The sequence below is a fragment of the Oryza sativa genome, chromosome 10, assembly GCF_034140825.1.
Source record: "Oryza sativa Japonica Group chromosome 10, ASM3414082v1".
NCBI lineage: Eukaryota > Viridiplantae > Streptophyta > Magnoliopsida > Poales > Poaceae > Oryza > Oryza sativa.
Window position 1 is genome coordinate 15,191,538 of NC_089044.1, and position 19,103 is coordinate 15,210,640.

At 38.8% G+C, this 19,103-nt stretch overlaps 2 protein-coding genes and 1 long non-coding RNA gene across 6 annotated transcripts; 2 read left to right on the plus strand and 1 right to left on the minus strand.

The window, feature by feature from the left end:
- Positions 1–2,890: 2,890 nt before the first annotated feature.
- Positions 2,891–13,302, plus strand: LOC4348626 (acylamino-acid-releasing enzyme 1-like). 3 transcript variants are annotated; one of them, NM_001423028.1, is made up of 18 exons: positions 2,891–3,107; positions 6,730–6,920; positions 6,990–7,299; positions 7,443–7,664; positions 7,747–7,971; positions 8,295–8,369; positions 8,869–9,004; positions 9,350–9,501; positions 9,587–9,669; positions 9,755–9,876; positions 9,982–10,060; positions 10,502–10,670; positions 10,812–10,872; positions 10,979–11,101; positions 11,967–12,164; positions 12,295–12,363; positions 12,603–12,679; positions 12,777–13,302. In NM_001423028.1, exons 1-18 carry the CDS (start codon positions 2,947–2,949, stop codon positions 12,841–12,843), a joined length of 2,520 nt encoding a protein of 839 aa, NP_001409957.1. In that variant the 5' UTR covers positions 2,891–2,946; the 3' UTR covers positions 12,844–13,302. The 3 variants fall into 3 exon arrangements, 2 of the variants coding, with proteins under 2 accessions (NP_001409957.1, NP_001409958.1); XR_003239116.2 differs by having other exon boundaries at positions 2,927–3,107; positions 12,278–12,363; positions 12,777–13,047; NM_001423029.1 differs by having other exon boundaries at positions 2,983–3,187.
- LOC136353628 (uncharacterized) lies at positions 13,037–14,579 on the minus strand. Its single transcript, XR_010736966.1, has 2 exons — positions 14,382–14,579; positions 13,037–13,707 (listed from the first exon to the last, which is right to left on the minus strand). It is a non-coding gene; the product is annotated as an uncharacterized lncRNA (long non-coding RNA).
- On the plus strand, positions 13,679–19,081 carry LOC4348628 (acylamino-acid-releasing enzyme 2-like). 2 transcript variants are annotated; one of them, NM_001423030.1, is made up of 18 exons: positions 13,679–13,729; positions 14,579–14,769; positions 14,862–15,171; positions 15,262–15,483; positions 15,576–15,815; positions 15,977–16,054; positions 16,148–16,286; positions 16,364–16,515; positions 16,601–16,683; positions 16,776–16,900; positions 17,012–17,090; positions 17,174–17,342; positions 17,421–17,481; positions 17,562–17,684; positions 17,802–17,999; positions 18,177–18,245; positions 18,494–18,570; positions 18,725–19,081. In NM_001423030.1, the coding sequence occupies exons 2-18, from the start codon at positions 14,664–14,666 to the stop codon at positions 18,810–18,812; spliced, it is 2,319 nt and encodes a 772-aa protein (NP_001409959.1). In that variant the 5' UTR covers positions 13,679–13,729; positions 14,579–14,663; the 3' UTR covers positions 18,813–19,081. The 2 variants fall into 2 exon arrangements, with proteins under 2 accessions (NP_001409959.1, XP_015614201.1); XM_015758715.2 differs by lacking the exon at positions 13,679–13,729 and having other exon boundaries at positions 14,627–14,769; positions 14,865–15,171; positions 18,725–18,979.
- The last annotated feature ends 22 nt before the right edge of the window (positions 19,082–19,103 follow it).

Consider the following 19,103-nt stretch of genomic DNA (forward strand, 5'->3'; position numbering starts at 1 on the left):
ACACAAGCACAAGCCCTTTTGAGAAACCCTTGTAGATTGCTCGATGGGGAGGGAGGCAGTGCTGCTAGGATATAAATTAATAGCCGACCAATTCGGCTTCGTCATTCCATCTCTCCTGTAGAAGTAAATAGTGCGGTTTCTTGCAAAAACCTCTCTCTCGGCCAGTTATCTTTCGGAAATGCTAATGGGCGGGTGATCGCTCCCCCACCCGCCTAGCGATCACCCGCCCACCCTCTCCCCTATACTACTAGATGTACTCCTCCCTCTTCTCCCCCTTCCTCCTTCCCTTCTCCTCTTTCTACTACAGTAAACCATACAATTTTTTTTAAAAAACAAAAGTTAGAAAAATTTATGTATAGAAATACCATATATAAAAAAAATTTGAATTCAAATTTAAATTTGAATCGGGTATGTAAACTTTTGACTTATAAACTTTGGGTCTATAAACTTTAGGTGTATAAATTTTAGATGTATAGAAATACTACATAGAGAAAATATTTGAATTCAGATTCAAATTTGAATCAGATATAATTTAAATTCAAATTTGAATCGGGTATATAAACTTTAGGTATATAAACTTTAGGTGTATAGAAATACTTATATATGAAAAATATTTGAATTTAAATTCAAATTTGAAATGGGTATATAAACTTTTGACTTATAAATTTTAGGTCTATAAACTTGAGGTGTATAAACTTTAGATGTATAGAAATACTATATATAAAAAAATATTTGAATTCAAATTCAAATTTGAATCGGATATATAAACTTTTGACTTATAAACTTTTAGTCTCTAAACTTTAGATGTGTAAACTTTAGGTGTATAAACTTTAGCTGTATAAATTTACTAAAATATGAAAGTAATGCGGTGCCAAAAAAGAAAACCAGAGGAGGGAGGAAGGGGGGAGGTGGGGAGCGAATCTGATCGCTATCCCATCCCCACGGTGATCGATTGCCCATTAGGCGTACCCGTTATCTTTCACGACAGAGCTATCCTTTGTTGACGGGTCGTGCCACTAGATTACTATCGTCTATGGCCCGCAAACTGACCCAAATATAATTTGTTTTCTCTATGAAATCCGAGATATTAGAGCCCATCGTGTCTGTCCTGGGATCATAATAGCCAATTTCAATCTAATCTATCGAGACCAAGAAAAACAACACCAACCTTAACCGGCGAATGATGGGCCGCTTCCGTCTCATTCTTAATGATCTAGCTCTGCAGGAGCTAGTACATCTTAACGGTCGTTCCATACTTCCATCATGTGGTCGAATGCCCGGGATTCCCGAGCGCCTAGATAGACTGTTCGTCTATGTGGATGGGGAAGAGTTTGTTTCCCTCGTTACCTTTTGAAACCCTCTTCTCTCCATGTTGCCGGCCCTGCCAGAGAAAAGGAGATTCTAATTCGAATCCTTCTGGTGTCGTCTCCCTGCTCCATCCATGACCTGATCAAATTGATGCAAGGAGAACGCTCCTGAGGAAGCATCGAAGGCAAAACAGTGAGGTATTTTCCCAAACCATTAGATTTACAAAATGATCTTTCCGTTTGCTTATTATGTATCAATCTTCCATAGGATAATCAGATGGATAATTTGCATGTTTATTATGTAAAGAAACCTAGAACCACCGTCCACCACTAGGCCGTCGTCTCCCACGGTTATCCCCCTAAGCCCAGCGATTTCTCCTCTCTTCCATCTATCCCAACCCTCCTCCTATCCCCACCCAACCCGGGACCCTAAAGGCTTAAACCCTAACTCATCGAGTCACCGCCGGTCGCCAGAGTTAGAGTAGAAGGAGTGCATCACGAATCGGGACATAATAGAAGGTTAGCAATTCCGATATTTAAAACATACTACCTCCATCTCATAATACAACTATTCTAGCATTTAAATTTTATCCATAATAGAGCTGCTGCTCTATCTATTTCCTCATCATAATCAATGGCAACTCCCTTTTATTTAGTCTCATCCTATTCTTTGATTATTATTTTTAAAAAAAAGTGTATCAGTAAAACGGAGGGAGTACTTAGTGTCTATGTGATGAGTTTAAAATTTTGAGAAACAACTGGTTAGTAACTAGCTTATGAGAGTCTGGAAAACCCAGCTTCTAGCTTATAGTTCATTTTCTAGATTTTATAACTACATCTTCTTATAATTTGGATGAGAAACTGGACTATTTAAAAAAGTTTTAAATTTTATAAGAAGTTGTAGCTGTTAGAAGCTTTCTAAACATGTAAGAAAGCAAGAGGAATGTGTTACTCCCTCCATCTCATAATACTGTAATATAGCAATTTAGTACCGGTTGAAATATATTCTAGTATTATGATGAATCTAAACAAGTTACTAGGTTACTATATTATGGACGGAGAGAGTATATGTGATTTTCCTAATAGTGTATTTCCTCCGTCCATTAAAAAAACAAACCTAGCACATATTAAGACACATCCTCTCCATCTCATAGTACTGTAATATAGCAATTTAGTACCGGTTGAAATATATCATAATAGTATGATGAATCTAAATAAGTTACTAGGTTACTATATTATGGACGGAGATAGTATATGTGATTTTCCTAATAGTGTATTTCCTCCGTCCATTAAAAAAACAAACCTAGTACATATTAAGACACATCCTGATACTACGAATCTAGATATTGTGTTATATTCCGTACTACTCCTTCCGTCTCGTAAAAATTAACCTAGTATTAAATATGACACATTCTATTACTATGAATCTGGATATACATATGTCCAGATTTATTGTCCTGGTATGTATCGCATTCAATTTTGTTTTTTTATAGAGAGAGTAGATTTGTATTTTATTTGACCGAGAGAATGCATGGCTTAATCTTTGAGACAAGCATATGAAAAGGATAAGAATCTGCACCCCCATAAAAAAGTAGAGGCCCGAAAAGAGCCCAATACCCAAAGGAATCCACCCAAGCCGATGGTGGTTTTAGCCACGGGTCTCAGTCTCACTCCCAGATTCTACTCCCGCTCCTCCATCGTCGTCGCCGCGAGTTTGCTCCTCTCGGCGGCGCCCTCCTCGTCGTCCCCGCGCGCTCGTGCCGCTGCTCCGGCCAGCGGGTACTCCCCGTGGCGAGGCAGGTGAGCGGGGCTCTTCGAGTTCACGAGGTGTCGTTTTTTTTTTTCGGGGGGATTTCTCCAGGAGGATTAGTAGAGATCAGGTGTGTCCTCCTTTGGATCGCTTTTATCTGTTCGAGCGATTGCTTGGTCCGGTAGCGATTCGGGTGTGAGACTGAGCCATCTGCGCCTCTGTTACTGTTTCTGTTTTTTCCTTTAATGGGGATGGTTTTCTGAAAATTAGGATGGCACCCAGCGGTATGAGATTGTTGTGGATTGTTTGATTTCCTGGTGGTTGGTGAAGTCAGAAATTGAGCAGTACTCTCTGTCATAAGACGTTTTAACTTTGGTCAAAGTTAAACTACTCTGAATTTGACTAACTCTGTAGAAAAAAAAGTAGTAATATTTACAACACAAGCATAGTTTCATTAAATTTATATGATGCTATCAACTGTGAAGAGGCTTCGAGGCAAGATCTACAAACGTCTGCCTCGGCTCGCTACCAAACTCGTAAGCAAACAGCGGGACGTGAAGCAAGCCAGCTACAGGTGCTAGACGGCTTTCTCGTCAAAGCAATACCAAAGTGTTTCAAAGAAGGATTACCTTGACTTAGGTCTGCCTCCGGCCTAAATTAAATCAACCTAAGTTAAATGGAGTCTCTATCGTTCTGCTGCACCCCTTCTCAAACAACGCGTTTGATTTCCTTCCTTATACCAAAGGAATTCCATCTTTCTCTTGCCGATCACATCCAAGGGTCGAATACATCCTGTCTTTGAACCTTTGTAGTCCTATGCATAGTCAGTACTATAGCCTCACTAGTCCTCGTCGAGGATAGTTATTCATTAAGGTTAATTTGATTCAATGACCAGAATTCTGCGAGGATATATAGCTCGGAGACGACGGGCAAAAATGCGTTCATTTGCCTCAAACTTTTCGGGGTAGAAGAACTCGTTAGTTGTAGTTGTTCCGAAGGGACAAGTCGCTCCCCTCTGCTGACCGGAGGAAGCACTTTGGAAAATAAAAACTCGATCTATACCTCCGGGCAGCAGAGCAGAGGGAACGGAGCCCTCGTCCCGAGGCCTTTCTATGAAGGCGAGCAGCCCAGCCCCCTTGTTGAAATTTTGATATTAAGGAAGCCGTATTTCGCAATAGCAGCTCCGAGAAGCTGGGCTTAGGGTGCGCCTCCTGCGGTCGTTTCAGTGACTCAATTGGCTGGCTTCCCCCAGCTCAGACTGATGCCGCCACCTCTCCCAGGACCGGAATGATTATCCCTGCCCGATGGGTCTACATTCATCCCTGAATGTCGTCGGCATCCAAGCTTTGAACAATACTAAAAGCTGCAACTCGTCTGCTATTCCGATCTTCCTCTGATTCAAGTGCTACCAGTTCCTTCTTCAACTCCAGGCCAGGCAAGAGCCGAGAAGGGCTTCCCAAATTTTTCCCGCGGAGGAGGGAGAATCCGCGAGTCCACGACCTCCTACTCCCGAGCGGCCTCTGACTGAAAAGGATCGAATTTATTTGAGTTTGGTTTTACATGCGGATCTGGAAATGCAAGAGGACCTAGAAGAACGTTGCTCCTTAGATGTATGCAGCTGAGGCATCCTAACGAATGAACGATTTGAACCAGTTCCCCAACCTGCTTTCTCCCCGAGAAAGCCTTCCTGAGATTAAAAGAAAAAGGTTTGAAGGTTCTGGGATCAGTGATAGTTCGGAACCAGCAAAGGGAGGCTGAAAAGCCGTAGTGCTAACGCACGCCCTGTAGTTTTGAAGCAGGCTTCGACAGCAGCGAGCTCCGCGTCGAAAAGCGAAGCGAGCCGCGCTAGCGCGCTACGATTATTCCAAAATTGCCCCTTCGCTTTATCAGCTTCCAGTTATAAGTTGTAACTTACTTCAAACGATTTGAGACCTCTTGATATCCAACATTGTTCTTACCAGAACCAAAGGCCACAGGTTATTGCTAATGCCTTCCACTATACTCAACCTGCATGGCAATTACTTAATCAAACTCAAGATGCCTATCCACATAGGAAAAACCCAAAGTCAAAAGAGCAATTGGCCTGCAAAAATAAAGGATTTGTTCTCTTTTGTAATTAGAACAAACATAAACAAATTGGATAGAAAAGGAGCGGAAACCGATTGATTGTACACTTGCTGTTCTCAACTGGGCCTCTGAATCTCCTCTGGTTTCACCTTTGCGAGTCGAAGTAATTTCCGGAAAGACACAGAGGAGCTCTCATGCGTGGACCAGCAGTAGCCCTGTCCTCTCCTCTTTGTTGGAAGATGAGTACACATCGGGTAATCCGCCCACGAGAGCCCAATCACAAGAGGCTCATACAGAAAGCAATCAGCCCATAGCCCAATATCGAGACCACAGCCTATTATTCAAACCACAAAGGATCCGTCTTTCATCGTCCAATCTTCTCGATCGAACATATTGACATCAATACTCCTTTCCATGGCCATTCACGGCCCGCGAAGATCAACCACTCGTGCCCGAGATCACTATCCAATCAAAAACCAGACTTCCAAGATCCATCTCACTCAGACCCTTTTGAATGTAGCGGATAACAACGGAGCGGGGCTATCGAATTGATATGTATTCGAATCTTAGGAGCTGGTAATCACTGATATGCTCATATTGGTGACGTTATTGTTGCTGTAATCAAAGAAGCAGTGCCCAAAATGCCTCTAGAAAGATCAGACAGAAGTAAGACGAGCTGTAATTGTACGTACATGTAAAGAACTCAAACGAATGTCAAAACAAAGGAAAGATGATTATCTTATAGGAAGACTGCCAACACTGACTGGGGTTGTTCAATCTTAAGTGGAGTGAGTTAAATGACTTGGCTTGCTCAATTCCTTCCCGGTGTAATTTCATAAAAGGAATAGCACTCAAAGCTTGAAGATAAGTTTTGTACTCAATTAATTTCTCAGTCCCTCTAATCGGGTGGGCACCGGCCGGCCGGATCCCCCTGAAAACCGTACGTGCGGGTCTCCTTTTTGGGTATAAAGATAAAGGAGTCGAGTTTACAATTGAATAAATTTTCATAATACATTTGTCTTGGGTTAAAAATATTACTATTTTTTCTATAAAATTAGTCAAACTTAGAGTAGTTTGACTTTGACCAAAGTCTAAACGTCTTATAACCTGAAACGGAGGGAGTAATATGAATCACTAGCTAGCTGGGGATGTAATTTACTAATTTACATAACATGTGATTGACCATTGCTGCAGATAATATGTCTTGTCCACTTCGGCTAGTTCTTAGTTTGCTGTATTAATGTAAAATCAGTTTTATTCAGTGGACAGTGATCTATTAGCCTCAGTGCCGTGGTTGCTTTATTGGGTTCAAAAGAATTAATTGAATTGTTGCAAAGAGGCAATAGTTTTGATAGTGCTAAGACAATGACTTGTATTGTAAAAAAAAAAAGTGCCACATGATGGGGACAGCGCGATGAAAAGAAATCAGTTGTAATGACGCACAATTGTTTTGTTCTTAGAATATGTATTGTTTTATTTTTATTTTTATGTTGAGGACCTAGTAGCAAGTCTTATGCTCGAAATTCTTGGTCTGCTTTATGTAGTGATCACTTGACCCATCTTTTCTGGCAATGCTGATTTAACCTCATTGACTCCATCTGGCAGCATTAGTAGAATATCATCGCACCCAACAGCTATGGCTACCACACAAGCCTCAGAAGCAGCCACTGAGAAAGGATTGCCTTTGGGGATGGATGTCTCCATGGTGGATGAATATGCTTCCCAGTCCAAGCTGCTGCAGGAATTCGTTAAAATTCCCACTATTGGCAACGCTTGGATCTTCAATTCCAAGACTGGTATGTGCTGTTATTGCTATCTGGTTTTACTGAACTTAGGTTTCTTACTCTTCTTCTCGTGTTGTGCAGAAAACACATCTAGGGCGATAGTTTCTGTTGGCCAAACAGATCTGTTGGCAAACAAAAAGAGGAGCTTCCTATTAAATTCCCACATCTCAAAAAATTCCTCAAATTCTGTGGATTTCCAGTGGTCTCCCTTCCCAATCGAAATGAGTGGAGTTTCAGCAGTAATTCCATCGCCATCTGGGAGAAAACTTTTACTAATACGGAATTCTGAGGATGATTCCCCTACAAAACTAGAAGTTTGGGGCCCCTGTCAGTTGGAGAACGAGATTCACATTGCACAATCTGTTCATGGATCACTCTATGTCGACGAATGGTAAACTATCCTGCCTCTTTTAGAACAACTTTCTTAGTTTTTTGTGTGGTAGTGGGTTTTTTTTTGGAAGAAAGACAGAGGTAATTAGGGACGAGAGATTGCTCCATTCGCCACTTTTTGTACTTCATGTTTCTTAAATGCAGGTTTGAAGGGATATCGTGGAATCAAGAAGAGACTTTAGTAGCTTACGTTGCTGAGGAGCCTCCTCAACCGAAGCCAGAATTCAATGATTCAGGATACAAGAAGGCTGGCTCGTCTGAAAAAGACTGCAAGAGCTGGAAGGGAAAAGGGGATTGGGAAGAAACTTGGGGAGAAACGTATTCCAAGAAAAGGATACCTGCATTGTTCGTGGTCAACATTTCAAGGTGTGTTTCTGGTTGTTCTGAAGGTTGAATCCAAAATAGCTTTAAAAGTACTGCAATTTTGTGAGGAATAGTTTCATTGCAGCGGTGAAGTGCGAGCTGTGAAGGGCATACCGAGAACATTAAGTGTTGGCCAAGTGATTTGGGCTCCATCATCATCACATAGCCTGGTTTTTGTGGCGTGGTCATCTGATAATGGTTACCAAAAGACACCAAGGAAACTTGGAATTAAATACTGCTTTAACAGACCTTGTGCTCTGTATGCTGTTCCTGATCCTTTCATGGAAGAAGCTGATAAGCCATCACTTAAGTGAGAACACCTGTCCTTGATGACAATATTTATTCAGTTCTATTTCAACTATGCACCATTGTAGGCTTCCTGTTCTAACATATTAAGGTATTAATTGTCACATTTTAGTTATTTTCTAGTGATCGTGTGACACTGTAAATTCTTCTCTCAGAATAATTGTAGCAGCATATTTTTTTCAAGGAAAAAAAATCTTCCATATATATTTTCACTCTTTTTTCCTCATTAATCCTAGTCCTGAGCAGACAAATGCTAAATGGATTGTATGCATCATGTCTCAAAAAATAGAAAGTTTATTTCTGATGTCATTTCTGTTTATTGTACAGTGTCAGTAAGGGTGAAACTGCACCTACAACCAAGTTAACATCAGAGTTGAGCAGTGCTTTTTTCCCACGATTCAGGTAGGACTGCATTCAGTTTTCTTTGCTCAGTACTGTTATTCAGTTTAGGCCATATGTCTCAACTATTATATTGGAAGAAGTACAAGCTACACATCCTAGCCGTATTTCTTTAATTATGCATTATAATTGTTAGGCGTAATTTTTCTTCTATGGTTTAAAATATTTTAATCAAATTCCCTTAAAGCATGTCAATTGATTGTTCATGCTTGTTATCATGTATTTTAACCTAAATATTTGAACAATCATAATTCAAATGGGAGTGAATTTGGAAAGTGGAGCATTTTGGGCTGATGAGTAGGTGTCTTTATTATTTCCTTGTTCCTGTAATCCTGTGGATTGACTCAGTAGATATTAATTTACTGCAACACCAATACATTTTATTTGCACATCTACAATTGAAGTTTTCATGTCTAGATTATAACTTAGTACTGGTAGCTGATGCATGTAGATGAATGTTAACAATGCGTCGCAAAAATGATATGGAATCTTTATTGTACAGTCCAGATGGAAAGTATCTTGTGTTTATCTCAGCAAAGAGTGCTATAGATAGTGGAACACACAATGCGACAAATTCAATGCATAAGATTGACTGGCCTGCAGATGGGAAATTGGAGGGCCTCAGTGTTGCTGATGTGGTACAACAATGCCTTTCCTTTACTTGTTAATTTTTTAATCGATCATTTTGTTTAGATGGCTTCCTTTTATATATAGCTTCAAAGTCATGGCTTGGAAAAATACATAAATCTAACCAGTGTTTATTTGAGCACATTGTTTGCCTGTTGGCTATACTTGATTAAAGATATGTATTTCTGGACTTTGTGAAGTGGAACTTCAATTATTTTTTTAATTATTGAAGTATCTAAATTCAATTTCAGTTAAAAGAACGAAGTTCAGAGGGTAAAATTTATAATGGTGTGTTTCTTTTTATAGGTGCTCTGCATATCCGATATCAAGTTCTTAATGTCTTAGCTGTTATGTAGGTACCTATTGTGATGTGCCCTCAGGATGGTTGTTTTCCTGGTCTGTACTGCTCTGGCATACTTAGGAATCCATGGCTTACTGATGGACAAACTATGATTTTATCTTCTATTTGGGGAAGTAAGGAAGTAATACTTTCTGTAAATGTTGTGAGGTGATTACAAGCATTTTTATCCATCAGTTAGAATGATATGGCTATAAAGTTTATTTATTTATGAAATTACCTATTTTCTTCACAGCCGTGAAGTTTCAAGAGTTAGTCCTCAGGATTCGGATTATTCATGGAATGTTCTTGCACTAGACAAGGATAATATTCTTGCAGGTAATTCCGTACCGAAGTTACAGTTGTATCCCATAGTTCCTTTGGATAAGATTTCATATTCATGTGCCTTTCCCACCTTTTCCAGTTTCAAGCAGCCTTATTACAGTTCCTCAAATATACTATGGGTCTGAGGTTTGTCAGACTGGAAAACCAAACCAATGGGAGTGGCAAGAAATTGCAACTCCTTTTCCGAGTCCTTCTGATAAGGTATAACTGAAAAAATGCGTTGCTTGTTCAACTTTTCCCCAAAAACACTGACAAAAATTTTGGCAGTGTAAAGTACTAACAGTTTCTGTGATGTATGTTTGGCAGATCAGTGCAATATTAGCAGACCATAAGTTCAGTATACTCAAAATCCCGATTAGCAACTCTTCTAACAAACTCGCTGATGGTATGTGTACAACCCAAAGCTCCTTTCTTTAATGAAATGACAGACAGCTCTCCTGCATTCGAGGAAAAAAAAAGCCTCTGACTGTTTTTTTTTCCTGGAATTGGTACTCTTTGGTGCCTTGTGTTTTGAATACTTCTGTTACTGCATTCTTCAGTTGACGCTATGTTTTTCTTGAGATCAGCTGTACTGTCTAGTACTTGTAGGCTGATATATTCTGAACTGCGACAAAATCTAACCATGTTGCATTTACTCAAGGCAACACTAAAATGCATTTGTAAGAAAGTTCTCAAAGCTCATGGTAGAATACTCTTCTTGGTTGTTTGCATCCTTAAGGATGCATGCTAAGCTTCATTTGCATTTTAATGTTTGAAAATGTACTTTAGTAGAATACTCACATCCTCTCCCCTTCCTAAATTTTTATATTTTATAAAATTGATTCAGGTGCTAAGCTGCCCTTTGAGGCTATTTTTGTGTCCTGGAAGGATTCTGCAACAAGACCAACAATTGTTGTTCTTCATGGTGGACCACACACTGTTTACCCATCAAGCTATTCAAAATCGTTAGCATTTCTTTATTCACAGGGATATAACCTTCTTGTTGTGAACTATAGGTGAGCTTTATTTTTTTTTCTTCCAGTAGTTCTTCTGTTGAACTAGGTTAAAATACCCTGTCCTTTCTGAATTCTGCTTTGGAAATATATCATATTAAACACTAACATTAATGTCCACGTACACACCATTCTGTTGCCTAGAGGTTCACTAGGCTTTGGTGAAGAAGCACTACAATCTCTTCCTGGAAATATTGGTTCTCAGGTGCACTGTTGTTGATTTATTTCCATGTTTTAAGATTATTTTCTTAAGTTGCCAGAAATTTTATATGAACTGTCATTACGTACAATTGTTTAATACTCATGAACAGGATGTGAATGATGTATTGACGGCTTTGGACTTTGTTATAAAGAAAGGATTAATAGATGCATCTAAAGTAGCTGTTGTTGGAGGTTCACACGGTGGTTTCCTGACAACTCATTTGATTGGCCAGGTTCTTAGCATGCCTTTGTTATTCTGAATTCTTTATCTATGCAATTATTCATTACATTTGCAGTTTATATTTCCTTTAGGGATTCAATTATTTGTGCCTAATCGTTTGCACAAATAATCTAGCACAATTCTTGTTGTAAACTGTATATACTCATTTGGACATAATTGGGAACAGTGTCTTTTGATAATGTGTATTGGTCTATATGAAACTCTTATATTTGAGAAATGTGCTGTAAACTTATAATTTTGGGAGGGAGGTTGTAATTTGTAAAAGAGAGTAGTAAGTTTAATATAAGTACCCAAGCACACTAAGTTATGGTCAGTGAACTTAAAGGCTCAAAGCTAAACTTGGATATTTCAGGAGCTCTGTAGCAGTGCACAGCTAAAAATTCTTTTAAAAAAATGATGACACCAATTTATATTAGCTATTAAATTATATATTACATTGCAACGCTTAAGTCCAGAATAATATCCTAGAAAAACATTCTTACAAGAGTTAGGATCAGCATTTGTTTCCTTTTCTTGGAAGTAAAGCTTCACTGCAGTGTAAGCCGAGCTGTTTTTACCTTTTCATGATTAAGAAGTTCACATGTGATATTCTCAAGAATATTTCCTGATTTTAGAATATAATTATTTCCTTGACAAAAATAGTGAGAAACTACTGCTGCATGTGGGAACTAGGTCTATACAGTTTCTTTATGACTATACATGCAAGACAATAAGAGTTCATGATAGGTCTATACAGTTTCTTTATGACTATACATACAAGACAATAAGAGTTCATGATGCACAGGCAATAGCACATGGATTCTTCTATTTATCAGGTCTTCTTGGATTCTGTTGACCTTATGTTTCATGGACTGCAGGCTCCAGGCACTTTTGTTGCAGCAGCTGCTCGAAACCCAGTATGTAATTTATCATTGATGGTAGGAACAACTGACATACCTGAGTGGTGTTTTGTGGAGATTTATGGGAAAGAAGGGAAAAACTGCTTCTCAGAGTATCCTTCATTTGATGATCTTTGTCAATTTCACCAGAAATCACCAATATCACATATATCAAAGGTATGTAGATTCTGCATACTTAACCTTTTACAAAATCTATGCTTGAGGAAGAAAGTGTAGTTCCCTCATGCAAATTTGCTCCTTGAGGACTTTGAGTAATCTTTTCTTGACAGTTTAAGAAAATCTGCAGGTGAGCACGCCAACACTTTTTCTCCTTGGAGCACAAGATCTCAGAGTTCCTGTTTCTAATGGCTTACAGGTAATTTCTTATGCACTTCTGTTTCATTTTTATATGATGAAAGGGTTGTGAAATGATTACTAGTAGCAATGTTGCATTCATGTTATTGTTTGCGTAGACAAGTTCAGTCAATTTTCCTGAAAACCATTAGTGAAAGCATATGATTCATATTGTTCCACTATATACTGCTTGTATCTATTTATTTATTTTCACTTTTACAAATGCTGGTTTATGCCTAATCATAATCGCAACATATGCAGTATGCAAGGACCTTGAAGGAGATGGGAGTTGAAACCAAAATTATTGTCTTTCCAGAAGATATGCATGGCCTTGACAAGTTAGTTGTACTTTTTAATCATTTTACCTTTGTTACCCCGATCAGTGTCTTCTGTGTTGCAACATTTGACTAAGTCAACCTTGCGTCCCCTGTGCAGGCCACAGTCTGATTTTGAAAGCTTCCTCAATATAGGTGTTTGGTTCAAGAAGCACATGAGCAAATAAACAACATGCCTCTGTTACCACACTCTCACCTTGCTTAATAAATGCTTGTAATTTGGGTCAAAGCAGCCCAAGGAAACGTGGTTCTGTTGGCATTCTAATAAATTAAGCCTGCTGTAACATTTCTGTACTGGGATAATTCTTGAAAATGTAAATGCATTTGGTTATAAAATTTTACCCTCGTGGTACGGAACTATGGATTACAAATATGTGATGTTAGATTATGCTTTACTTTGAACTTTGAAGTACTTCTAGTTCACGGTTGCTGTCCTGTAGCCTGTTGGGCTTGGGCATTCCTTTTATTTTTATCTTTTTTTAGGAAACAATGGGATCATAATTTCTTTTGAATTTCAGTGAGAAAAAAATACATGAAAGTTCAGTTCAAGTTAGGCACATGGAAATGCTGATTGAGACCACTGTAACTTCTGCTTCTTTGCATCAAGATCCCTTGAAGTTGCCTTCTGGATAATCTCATTTTCATCAGATGGTACAAAGAGCTTTGTTGTTTCATACGATTTTAAAAAGGACAACAATATAAGTTATTGCAAAGGCTTCTTGTGCTGTTCGATGCTTTCTTCGTGGATGCGGACCTGACGCAACCTTTTGTCCTTATTGCTGGGTTCCTCTTGTCTCATTGTCTATGGTGGTATGTACGATCATTAGTAACTTTTTAAGATTCCTTTTGTTATTTTGGGCCCATTCTTTGAGACCTGACACAAAAAGAAAACCAAAATTTGATGCCATCTGATCCTCACCAATTGTTTGTTGTTAGGTTTGTTGGGATCGTTGCTAAGGACTGATGATGTTTTAAAGCTCAACTGCAGTCTTGGATCAACCACTCTGCCACTAGACTCCATTTGCACTTCACTGCAAAAGCAGAAAAATATATGTAAGTATTCTCCTTTCCTTCGTCTCCTGAAAGGCTAATACGATTTATAATCTGATTTTATTGTTTTGAGGCTTCTAACTTGCTGAATTTTGTTGGTCCTAAGTTGTTTCCTCCTGCACTCAGTCTGGTCCTCTTGATTATTGCTGTAGTTCCAGAAGAATCTGATTTTGTTAGTAGAACTAGTCCCAGACTTAACATCCAGGATTTAATATTTTTTAGTGTTCATCGTATTTTTTAGTTATGTTTATACTTTTGTACTACATGAAAATCAAAGCATTTAGTGTCAGAGTTCTCCAGAAAAGGATTTTGGTGGGAAGGAAGAATGAAAGATACTTCATTTTATTAATCTTAGGTAGCCATTATAGAAGTTTCCATGTTTTGTTTGTCTAAGTGATTCAATATTTTTTCTTGAATTGGTGCATTGACAACGTCAAATCTGTCCATGGATTGCAAGATGAACAATTGGGACTGTTGTTCTTGAGTTGTTAATGGAATTTATGAAGTATAAATTAAAAAATAGTTTGTGTCTGAACTACATTAAAGTGTATGAAATCTGAGTCTTAGTACGGTAGTACCTGAAATTTTTCACGGGTAACTGCAATTTGAATTATGAAAGAGTTAAGGTGATATAGGTTGAGTGGTGTGCTCTAACCTCTAGGCTCTTTTGGCATTGAAATGTATACCCATACATCATGAAGTTGAAGTCAGGAATTCAGGTTTCTCAGTTTTCATCTTATCAGTGGAATTGACAACAAAATATACTTGAGCTTCCCTGCAGCTTGTTTAACATACTATATTCTTGAGTTTCCCTTCAGCTTCCTCAGCATATTAACCTTTGTGACAATGCAGATTTAGCTTAACCCAGTAGATTGTGTCTTTCCAACCGACCTTACAAGTGATTTGAATCTTCTTTGAGAAAGACAATCCATTGGGAATGGATGCACTGGCATCTGAAGAATACGCTTCACAGTCGAAACTACTTCAAGAGTTCACCAATGCTCCCAGCATTGACGGTGCTTGGGTTTTCCAGACCAACAATGGTAGGGATGATTTTCGATTATACCTCATTAGTAATCATCATTTTACTATTTTCCAGAAGTGGCGTAAAGCAACTCTTGTGTCATGTTTGCAGAAGACAGATCCACAGCAATGTATTCGATTAGCCAAACAAACCTACTGGCAAACAACAAGAGAAAATATATTTTGTTTTCTCATATTATGAGAAATGGTACTAACCTTCTGGACTTTCAATGGTCTCCTTTCCCTATTCAAATGGATGGAGTGTCGGCTGTCGTACCATCTCCATCGGGATCAAAGCTTCTTGTGGTGCGGAATGGAGAGAAAGGTTCCCCTACAAAGCTTGAAATTGTTGATCAATCACATGTGGAGAAAGAGATACATGTAGCTCAGTCTGTCCATGGTCCACTTTATACTGATGAGTGGTAAAAGTACAGCATAATACCTGCACTTTTCAGTCCATTCAACCTATCTGTACAATATTCTGGATCATGATACTATTTTTGTTGGCACAGGTTTCATGGGATTTCCTGGAACCAAGAAGAGACCTTAATAGCATATATTGCTGAAGATTCACCTGAACCAAAACCAGTTTTTGATGATACTGGATATAGAAAAGAAGGTTCTTCTGAGAAAGACTGCAATAACTGGAAAGGGCAAGGGGATTGGGAAGAGGATTGGGGTGAAACTTACTCCAAAAAAGGGAGACCTTCATTGTTTGTCCTTGACATTAATAGGTCTCTCAGCACCTTCTAATTAATACATAATGTTGACCTGACCATAGATCTGACAATACGACTTACTGAAACCGTTTATTTGTTGTATTCAGTGGAGAAGTACGAGCTGCAAAAGGCATTTCAAGATCATTGAGCGTTGGCCAAGTTGTGTGGGCTCCACCATCTTCATGTGGAAGGCAGAAGTATCTGATTTTTGTTGGATGGTTAGAGCACAATGGGTTTCAGAATACTCCTAGAAAACTAGGCATCAAGTACTGTTCTAATAGGCCATGTTCTCTATACTCAACTCTTTGCCCTTTCGAAGAATCAGATGTTGATAATGCACCAGCTAGGTAAGTAACTGAGCACCCATCTTCAGATCATGCTGTAACTTTGTAAAGTTTACAAATTTACTTTATTTATCACTAGTTTGTTGAAATAAGAAAATGTAAAGCTCTGAATAACTATGCTTATGGGGCAGTTGTAAGTTGATATTTCCATGACATTTTTCCAGTGATTCTAAATTAGAGCCTGCTTCAGTAGCAATCAACTTAACTCCAAGCATAAGCAGTGCTTTCTTTCCGCGGTTCAGGTATGCCCGCATTAGTATTTGCGTATTTTCTTGAAGGACCTTAAACCATGCTAGAAAAATTCTTCACGGAAAATCTCTAATTATTTTCAACAGCAAGGATGGAAAACTTCTGGTGTTTCTATCTGCAAATCGTGCTGTAGACAGTGGAGCGCACAATGCAACAGATTCACTGCATAAGATCAACTGGCCTTCTGACTGGAAAATGGATCAATACCTCGAAATCACTGATGTGGTATGTCCTCAGATTTGTCTTGACCGGTACTTATCTGCTGTCTGCAGTCAATTTATTTAACTTCTGAACTGTGCCAGATTCCAATTGTAATGTGTCCTCAAGATGGTTGTTTTCCTGGTTTGTATTGTTCTTCCATGCTATCGAATCCTTGGCTTTCTGATCGATGTACAATGATTCTGACATCTGCTTGGAGAAGCACTGAAGTGATATTATCAATCGATGTGTTGAGGTAAACAAGGTTGCTCACATATGCCTTTCTACTGCTTCAAAAATCATTGCAATATCCCATGCTATTTCCTTAATTCCTCCTGCAGTGGAAAAGCAACAAGAATAAGCCCAGAAAATTCAGAGTACTCATGGAGTGCTCTTGCAGTAGATGGCCACAATGTTCTTGCTGGTAATTCTAGGTGCACATAATCAGTTAACTTATGCATCAAATTTTATTATTTTGGGTGTAATAATTTTATTTTATTTTTGTTTGTTTTCTAGTGTCAAGCAGTCCCATCGACCCACCTCAAATTAAGTATGGCCATCAAGTGTCATTGAAGGATCAGACATGTACATGGGTCTGGGACGAAGTTAATAATAATCCATTGATGGCAGCTAACAATAAGGTTAGATGGTGTACAATTTGAAGTATACTTAGGTGTTCTTTGATGCTTTGAACAATGTAATTTACTAAATCAGGCTTTTTTTTTTCATTCTCACATTACCATCTGCTGCAGGTAAAGGCTTTGTTGTCACATCACCAATTCAGCATACTAAAAATTCCAGTCACTAACCCCTCTGATGACCTCTCTGATGGTATAGTCATGGACACAAATATTTTAGACTATCATATGTGGCTTATCATCATTCACCAAGCAAATGTTTTTTATATCCTGCAGGCAGTAAGCTTCCATTTGAAGCTATCTTTGTGTCCTGCAAGGACAGTTCGCACAAACCAACTATTCTAGTCCTTCATGGTGGCCCACACTCAGTATCTGTATCAAGCTATTCGAAAACATCGGCGTTCCTCGCATCACTTGGATTTAACCTACTTATTGTAAATTATCGGTAAGTTTGCTGAAACATTTCTACAGTTCTGATCAATTAAGCTTATGGCATCATCTCACTATCATCTGAAAAAAAAAGAGGGACACCGGGTTTTGGAGAGGAGGCTTTGCAGTCACTTCCTGGAAAGGTTGGATCTCAGGTATGTAATCCAGCTAAACTCTGAGTCTTTGTTTCTCATGAACCAACCTAATTTCTGATGTGTGTCAAACTGTCAAGCAGGATGTCCAAGACTGCCTTACAGCTCTAGACTATGTCATTGAGGGAGGACTTATAGACGCATCTAAAGTAGCTGTCATCGGAATTTCGCACGGTGGATTCTTGACTACACATCTGATTGGTCAGGTTAGCATCCTAACAGATTTTAGCCTCTCAAAGGAAAAGAAGAAGAAGAACAAAATCCTAATAGAAGTTAGTATATGTTTCTTGTTCAGCTTGTAATTTGTTGTTATTTTGTTTCAGGCTCCAGATAGATTTATGGTGGCAGCTGCTCGTAATCCAGTCTGCAACCTATCACTGATGATTGGCACCACTGACATTCCAGATTGGTGTTATGCAGTGGCCTGTGGGAGTGAAGGGAGGCAACATGCCTCTGAATCTCCTTCACCTGATCATCTTCGCCTCTTCTATCAGAAATCACCAATTGCCCATATTTCGAAGGTGCATTTCTGTTCTCGCCTTCATTCAAAGAGCAAAAAAGAAATGTTCTTACTGATCAAGTCATTGTTCTTAAAAACAAATGAACCAGAGAAATCAAGTGATTAGCTACTCAAAAAGGCTCACTGAACTTTGCTGATTTTTTTTTTCTAAAAAAAAAAACTTTGCTGATTTCAACAGGTGAAAGCGCCCCTGCTTATGCTTCTTGGAGGAGCAGATCTTCGAGTCCCCATTTCTAATGGCCTACAGGTACATCAATAGCCGTTTAAATTTGCCTCAGTAGTTTCCACTTTCAATTCGTTGTAGAAATAGTCCATAACAAAAAGGCTAGATCCTGAAACAACCTAACAATCCCGTGAAAAGAAAATCAATCGACGGGCTACATCAAACAGACATTCTTTAAATTCATCTACACTCGATTAATAACCTAACAATCCTGCATTTGCTTCACTCATTTGTCGGATTTGGTTAAACTATTCCTGCTCGGATGATTTCAGTACGCAAGAGCTCTGAGAGAAAGAGGCGGCGAGATCAGGATCATGATGTTCCCAGACGACATACATGAAATCAACATGTAAGCAAGTAACTGAACCGAATTTCAGCTCATCTGCTTTATATAAAATGTCGGCAACAGCCGTTCGGAAAAAAAAAAGACATTCAGATGCCATTGTACTATTGCTTTTGTGCCTAATTTTCTCCCTCATACTGGAATCCATGCTTTTGTTCAGACCACAATCGGATTTTGAGAGCTTCCTCAACATTGGTGTCTGGTTCAAGAAGCATCTTAGCATATCAGCATCAGATGCATCTGCATGAAGTCAACTTGAAGAAGGGGAGGAAGAAATTACGTGGTTTAATCTAGTCCAACAGGTAGATGCCATTGTAAGCCTTGTTCATGGAGCTCGTCCGTAGACGAGTGCTCCAAAATATTAGAGACTTCCCTATTGAAAAAAGTAAATGGAGACTTTAATTGGTTTGAGTTCTTTCCTTTTCCCTTCAATTCACATGCTTGATGATTGGATGCAAATTCAGTCGGATTTACTAATTACTACTAGCTACTGCTCTGACCGTGATTGATGATCAGTCCAACAACAATACTTGCAAAAT